Source organism: Lepidothrix coronata, unplaced genomic scaffold, assembly GCF_001604755.1.
Source record: "Lepidothrix coronata isolate B3197 unplaced genomic scaffold, Lepidothrix_coronata-1.0 Scaffold291, whole genome shotgun sequence".
Lineage (NCBI taxonomy): Eukaryota > Metazoa > Chordata > Aves > Passeriformes > Pipridae > Lepidothrix > Lepidothrix coronata.
In genome coordinates, this window is record NW_016690471.1 from 634938 (window position 1) to 642546 (window position 7609).

Here is a 7609-nt window from a genome sequence, read left to right on the forward strand (position 1 = left end):
CCAGCTCCCTCAGCCCCTTCCCAGCTCCGTTCCCTTCCCTGCACACCCTCCAGCCCCTCCGTGTCCTCCTCATCCTGAGATTTAAACTCATTCCTGCACAGCTCCTGCCAGCCTGCACCCATTTTTCCAGGCCTTCCCCATGACTGGAATTCCTCGACCTGTTCCATGGCATCATTTCTTGCATCCCTTTCCCCCCCCTCCTCTGCCTGACTCCTCTTCCTCCTTAATTCCTCCTTCCATCCCAGCTCCTTCCTCACGTTTCTGTCCTGGAATTCCTCCTGGGAGTCCCGTTTTTCCCTGGGCTGTGAGTCCAGCACAGGAAACATCTCTTCCTCCAGGACACCCCAGCAAAGTGCTGCCTGAATTTATGGGGCCCTGAGAGGTGATTTGTCTTTACCAGCCTTAACAACAATTCATATTTTTTTTCGTGCAACACGTTTTAAAATATTATCTGTGACTTCCTCCCTTCCCCTCTCCGCAATTAGGCCGGGAATTTATTATCCTGGCAGTCGGGTTCTCTTGGAAGCGCTCGGCCTGCCAGGGGGTTTGGGGTGGCCGTGGCACTCACAGCCCTTCCCTGACTTCTCTGCTCTTCCCCCCCCTGCAGATGAGGAGCTGGATCCGCCCTTCCCGGAGGACAGCGAGGACGGTGGGAGCGGAGAGAGGAAGGGTAAGAGCCCACCCTGCTCTGGGAAACCCGAAGGAACCCCAGCTCAGGGTTGTGGGGGCTGATCAGGAGCATCCTGGAGTGTGGGTGGTGCTGGAGGGTGGGTGCAGAATCCCCAGGAGCAGAGTGATGGAACCCTTCAGCTGGGGGAATTCAGGCTTGGGCAGCTCTTCCCACCTTCTCCATGCTCTGGATAAACACCCCGTGGGGTGTCCTGTGCTTCTTTTGGGATGAACACCCCGTGGGGTGTCCTGTGCTGCTTTTGGGATGAACACCCCGTGGGGGGTGGCCTCGGGGAGCTCCTGGTGGAGGAGCCCCAACACCCGCCCCTGCTCCTTCCCGGTGTCACGGGCATGCTGGAGCATCCCCACGGAGTCACTCCCATCCCTCTCCCTCATCCCATCCTGGATGTGGAGCAGGAGCATCCCCACGGAGTCACTCCCATCCCTCTCCCTCATCCCATCCTGGATGTGGAGCAGGAGCATCCCCACGGAGTCACTCCCATCCCTCTCCCTCATCCCATCCTGGATGTGGAGCAGGAGCATCCCAAGGGGCCGGGGAGAGGCTCTGGGGGCAGAAAGAACCCGGAGCAGGGGCAGGAAGCGAGTCCTGCCCAGAGGAAGCTGCCGCAGGGAGGGATCCCGGCGCGGGAAGCCGGAAGGAACCGAGATCCCGCCGAGGTGGCCGGAGCCCCACCCCTGCCTTTTCCTTGAGGACCTGCTCCGTGGGATGGGAGCGGAAGGGCTGTTTCCTCCCCGCTCCCACCTGCCCGCTTTTCCTGGATTTTCCATGGACTTCCCGCCCCGGCACAGGAAAGCGGCTCTTGTGTCCGAGCAGCCGGGGCCGGGCTGGCCGGGGGCTTCCTGCTGCCTGGAAAACACATCCTGCCCCCACAGCCTGCCCTGGGAGAGCTCCCCACACTGTGTGCACCTCGGTCTCGCCCCAGTGACGCTCTGCATCCCGCTGTGGGATGACAGGGATGGGAGGGATTCGCCGTGGGATGGTGGGTGGATGAAGCAGCCCCACTCCTGTGCTCTCTTGGATTCACCAGCACCCCGAGAGTTGCTTGGCTGGTTTTCCCCTCCCAGCGATCCAAGAGCCCTCATTCCTGATTTCCTGGTGTTTCTGGAAAGCCCGATCCCATAATTCCCTTTAGCTGACATCAGCCCCCCTTGGATGATCCTTGGGCAGTTGTCCCCAGCCCGGGAGACTGCTCGGGCCTGTTCCTGCGGAAATCTTGGAAGCACAGACAGGGTTGAGCCCCAGCTGCTTCCAGAGACTGGAGCAACTCAGTGTTTCCCCTCTGCTAGGGATTTTGGGAAGCTTTTCCCCACCCTCTGGCACGATGAATGATTTGACCACTGGAGCATTTGGTACCAGCACCCAGAGCTTGGGAAAACTGCTAATTCCAAACTTTCTAAACTCCGTGGTGCTCCTGAAGTGGGGCTGAACATTTACCCACGGAGATACCCCCTGTCCTTACCCCGTGGAGTGGGATAAGGGCGGCAGCAGGGATGGGAATGGATGTGTGAGGAAAGCAGAGGGGGTGGGAAATCTGCACAAACACGTTTTCCTTTCCCTCTCTCACCCTCCCTGTTATTTAAACCCCCCGAAGGACCCGGCGGCGGGAGAGCAGCTCCCGGGGCTTTCCCAGCTGGATGTGGGATCAGAGCACGGCTCTGTGAGAGCCCGGCACCTCCGGAGCCGCTGATCCCTCACCCCGGGGATTCCTGAGGATTTTGCCTCTCGCCTGTCACGGCCCTTTAACACCCTGCTCGGCCTCATTAGCGTCTGCCGCCGGCTCTAATTGCTGTTAATGGTTCGAACTGGTTTGTTACTGGCGGCGTCAGGATCGCTCCGAGCCCTGGCGCTGTTTTCACACTCCACAACGCGTTAGACTCCTGCCTCTGGAAAACCTGGCTGCCTTTCAAGAAGAGGGAAAGGTTTCAAGAGGGAAAGGTTACGACAGCCCCGGGAGCCCCAACCCCTCGTGCCTTTTGCCTCGGAAATCCAGCTGTGCTCCCGTCCAACTGGACCAGGAGCCGCCGGATCCTGGAGCAGGGGGATGTGCTCCGAGAGGGAGGGAAGGGGCGAGTTCCTGATTGAATCACGCGGCGTTTGGCTCGTGGAGAACCATTGTTTCTCCTTTCTAAAGAACCACAAGGATGCCACGATTCCGGAGCAGCCCCACAGTCCAGCTGAGAGCCGGGGGCTGCTCCTGCCGCGAGTCCCGTTTGCTCCGCTCGGGGCTGTGGCACAAACAGAGCAAAAATCCCTTCCTCTGGAAAACAAAACCGCCTGCCAGGCTGTTCCCTGTCACAGCTCCTGTCCCTGTCACAGCCCCATCCCCTGTCATAGCCCCTGTCCCCTCCCTGTCACACCCAGCAGTGACACCCCGGAGCTGCAGCCACTTTGTCAGGAGGGTTCAGCATCAACGGGAGAAGCAAGAAGCCCAAGGGAAACCACTGGGATGGATCCTGCCTCTCCCACAGCCTCATCCCGGGGTGCAGAGGGGAAGGGAGCACTCGTCACATGTGGCTGGTTTCCTTCGTGACCCCCCCAGGCCGTGCAGGGGGAGCGGCTCCGCTTCCATCGGGATGAATCAGCGCAGGGAAATCACGGATTGACTGTCTGGGGCTTTTGAAACAGAACCTTTTGTCCCTAAAAAGGGAGCAGAGTCAATGCAGGAGTCCTGGGATGGCCTGTCTGGATCCCACATCCCACCCAGCCTGGAGCTGGGTCAGGAGGATCACGGACATCCACCATCCCCCGAGGGAGCTGCAGAGGGAAACTCTCCCTTGCCCGGCCTTGGAGTGTTAAAATGGGATCCCTTTTCCCAAACACTCATAATCTTAATGAATTCTAATGTTACTTTCTTTTAACACAATATCCCTGGTCGCTGGCACAACCATCCCTGTGGGTTTGGAAGCTGGTGCTGGGAAGGAAGTGCCACGCTCTCCTCGGGAGCATCTTCCTCCTCTGGCACAACAAATCCTGACCTTTGGAAGGCAGGGTCGGAGGGAGGGGTGGGATCTTCCCTGCCAGCAGCTGACACGGTTGGAAAAAACACTTCTGGGGGCAGGAACCTTCTTCCTGTGGGCTGGAAAACTGTCTCCCTTCGCAGTCACGGGGTGTCACATCCAGGCTGATGCTTCCCCTCCCTCCTGGCTGGGGTGGCACGATGGCTCCGAGGTCCTCCCGTTCCTCTGGTGAGCAGGAAAGAGCAGCTGTGGGATAAGGAAGCAGCTCCTAATTCCTGGTGAAGGAGGGGAAGCTGGGACTCCAGCTTCCCAGCAGCATCCTCGGGTCCTCATCCCAGGGGATCTCCAGGGGCACTTGTGGCTCTGGAAACATCCTGGAGGAAGATGGATTTTCTATTTTCTATTTGCTGTTTCGCTGTGTGTTTTCTACCACTGTGTTTAAATCTCTTTGCCAGCAAGTCAATTATGATGTTCCACAGAACACTTGGATATTCCTGCTATATTTCAAGCCTTTCCCCATCCCTGTCTCACAGGGGGATGCCAAGGCCATCCCCCCATCCCGGATTATTCTCTGCTGCGTGACATTGTCCTCACACCCTCCCTTAACGACCTTTTGTGTTAATTACACAATTTTCTGGCTCTTCCCAGAGCTGCACTGGCCTCATCCTCCTGCTCGGCTCCCCAATATTTCCTCTGCTTCCAGCTCATAACCCCTGATTCCTGCCCTCACCACCAGCTTAAATAACTCAGTAGCTCCTACTCCTTCTATTCCCTTCCCAATCTTTTCCTCGCCACTGCGTTCTCCCCCTTTAATACTTTCCAAAGGATGCAGACCTACTTTTTTTTTCCTGCCCAGCCTTTCTATTTAAGTTCCCCAAGTCCCTGAGTCATTCCAGCTGCTCCCTGCCGTGCCATTACCCATCTCTGTAATGTCCTTTTTCATATTTAGGTGATCCAATCTGGGCACAGCATTCCAGCTGCACCCTTATCGCTCCGTCCCCGAGACCACATTAGCAACATTTCCCTCCAACATGTGCTCAATATTTTCTATTTATGCTTTCTGGGCTTGGTTCAGAGCAGCACAACCCGCTGGAACAGCCCCCGTGCTCAAATCCCCCCTCCCTAAAACCCTGGTTTTACCGGCTTTAATTATCCATGGGGGTCACATCACGGATGTGTCCGTGTCGTGACATCTGGATTCGCCCCCAGCCTCGGTGCTGGGCCATCAGGGCACTCTCCTGCCTGGAGCCTTTGCTCCAGGAGCATCTTTTTAACAGTTGTGGCCTTGAAAACTGGGAACCTGAGGGGGTTTGGGGTTGTTTTTGTGCTGGGATAAGTCCCCATCTCCTGCAGCCGTGGAAGAGCTCGGCACGGGCTCCTCTGGTTCATCCCAGGGTGGGATGATTCCTGCCCCACCCCTTTCATGATGGCTCTGGTCTCTGAGCTGGTTTTTGGGGTGGGAAGTGCCCTTCTGAGATGGCAGAGATGGAGATGTTTCATTTTTGGGACGGGAAGTGCCATTCTGAGATGGCAAAGGTGGAGATGTTTCGTTCTGGAAACGCCGCCGTGGACTTTTCCAGAAACTCCAGATTTAACCCCCCCAGCCTTGGCACCACTTCCCACAGCCCCATCAGCCCAAACCCTTTGGCTTTCAGCACACATTTGCTTGTCTACAATAAAAAAAAAAAGGGAAAATAAAGTTGCTGGATCACATTCCCTCCCCTTTCCACAGGCCTTCTGCCTTCCAAACTCCCAGCCCGATGGGAAGAGGGACACCTGAGCCATTAGGGTGTATCATTCCCAATGTTTGGGACCTCCTCTCCTGGGAACAGGGGTGGACAGCATATTTGCTTCCTGTTGTGGCTTGATTTAGGGTCTTTGAAACATTTATCAATCTGTTTATTGAGAAATGTTGCATTTATTTATTGATCAGCCCCTTTCTCTCGTGCGATACCTCTTTGTCTTCCACCTTTTAATTAAAATGCCAAATTAAGCTTCCTTCCTTTCCTGAACAAACACCACCCCTTCTCCCCCGACACCCCACAGCCCCAAATGTCATTCCCTGTCCCCTTGACCCCCTGTTTCTGTTTTTTTTTTCCCCCCAGGAGATCCCAAACGAGATTATGCCAATTATTACCAGGGCCTTTGGGATTGCAGGGGGGACCACCCCGACGAGCTCTCCTTCCACCGGGGGGACCTCATCTACATCCTCAGCAAGGTAGGACACCCCATCACTTCGGGGCTGGGGCTCAACTTCGAGGTCAAAACGTGACAAAATCGATCAAAACTGAGGTTTGAGGCAGAGTTAAATTAGCGGGGGGAGGAAGGAACCGGACCCCGGCATCCCACTCCCTCCTCCCTGCACCCCACACCCCACCCCCCGAGACATTTCGAATGCCCCAGAGCCAGGTTATTTTATTTTTAGCTGTTTTTTTCGCCCAGGAATGGAGTCAGGCCGTGCTGTTGCTCAGGTATTCCAGGGGTAATTGAGTTGCTCAGCCGGGTGTGACCGGGGCTCCCTTCGGGCTGAATAAATTAAGGGGTTGTTTTATCGGGTTTGGGGGGGGGCAAGAGGGGCCTGTGACCCCTCTGCTGCCCCGTGTGTCCCTGCAGGGCTCTGTCCCAGTTCCCAGCTGGTCCCTGCTGGTCCGTGCTGGCCCTGCCTGGCAGGGGTGAACTCGGGGGTTGTGTTTTATGGGGGATGTTTTGCGATGCCCTTCGCGCCCTGACCTGGCACAGGGACGGGGGGGGGTTTGAGGGGACTGCGCTTTGCTCGTGGGGTTTTGCATCATGTTTGAACCCCAGTGTGACATGGGAAGAGCAGTGAACTTTAGGGTCACGTTTTACAGGTGTTTTACAATGTCCTTGGCACCCCAGTCTGGCACAGGAGCAGGGATGAACTTGGGAGTTGGTGTTTTATGGGGGATGTTTTTCCACAAGCTTTACAACCTGACATGAGGCAGGAACAGGGATGGATTTGGGGGGGCTGTGCTTTGCTTGTGGTGTTTTGCAGCATGTTTGAAGCCCAGTATGGCATGGGAAGAGCAGTGAACTTTAGGGTCCCGTTTTACAGGTGTTTCCCAATGCCCTTTGCGCCCTGATCCGGCACGGGAGGAGCGACGAACTCGGGGGGCCGCCTTTATTTGGTGTTTTGATGCCCTTTGCACCCCACAAGCTGCCCCCCCACTGCCCCTCCGCCTCCCTGGAGCTTCCCAACCACCCTGGACGGACATTTTTAGCTCCGAGGAGCGTTTGGGGCCGGCTCTGCCACCTCCCTGCCAGGAGGCAGCTGCGTCCCTGGAAACCTCTCAGAGCCCGGGCTTCAGCAGCCCTTCCTGGCAGGCTGAGAATTCCCCATCTGTGGATCCCAGGGAGCTTTTAGGGCAGCATTTAGAGACTTGCTGTCCCCCCTGGGCACTGAACCCTCACCCCTGGGCACTGAACCCTCACCCCACTGAACCCACTGTCTGTCTATCTGTCTGTGTGTGTGTGTCTGTCTGTGCGAGTGTCTGTGTGTGTGTGTCTGTGTGTCTGTCTGTGTGTGTGTCTCTGTGTCTGTGTGTGTGTGTGTGTCTGTCTGTATGTGTGTCTGTGTGTCTGTGTCTGTCTGTCTGTCTGTGTGTCTCTGTGTCTGTGTGTCTGTGTCTATCTGTCTGTCTGTGTGTCTCTGTGTGTGTATCTCTGTGTGTATCTGTGTGTGTGTGTCTGTGTGTCTGTCTGTGTGTCTGTGTCTGTGTGTCTGTGTCTGTGTCTATCTGTCTGTCTGTCTGTGTGTCTCTGTGTCTGTGTGTGTGTGTGTCTATCTGTCTGTCTGTGTGTCTCTGTCTGTGTATCTCTGTGTGTATCTGTGTGTGTGTGTGTGTGTGTCTGTCTGTCTGTCTGTCTGTCTGTCTGTCTGTGTGTCTCTGTGTGTGTGTCCCACCCCGTGCCAGCTCGGGGACGCAGCTTGGAGTCACGGCAG

The 7609-nt window shown here is 56.3% G+C and overlaps 1 protein-coding gene across 1 annotated transcript in view; it reads left to right on the forward strand.

The window, feature by feature from the left end:
* The window catches only part of SKAP1 (src kinase associated phosphoprotein 1), a 153883-nt gene that overhangs the window by 131726 nt on the left and 14548 nt on the right, over positions 1–7609 (forward strand). Inside the window, exons 10-11 of the mRNA XM_017837092.1 lie at positions 608–670; positions 5754–5866. Coding sequence (XP_017692581.1) covers positions 608–670; positions 5754–5866 — 176 coding nt within the window. The remainder of the gene's footprint in view (positions 1–607; positions 671–5753; positions 5867–7609) is intronic.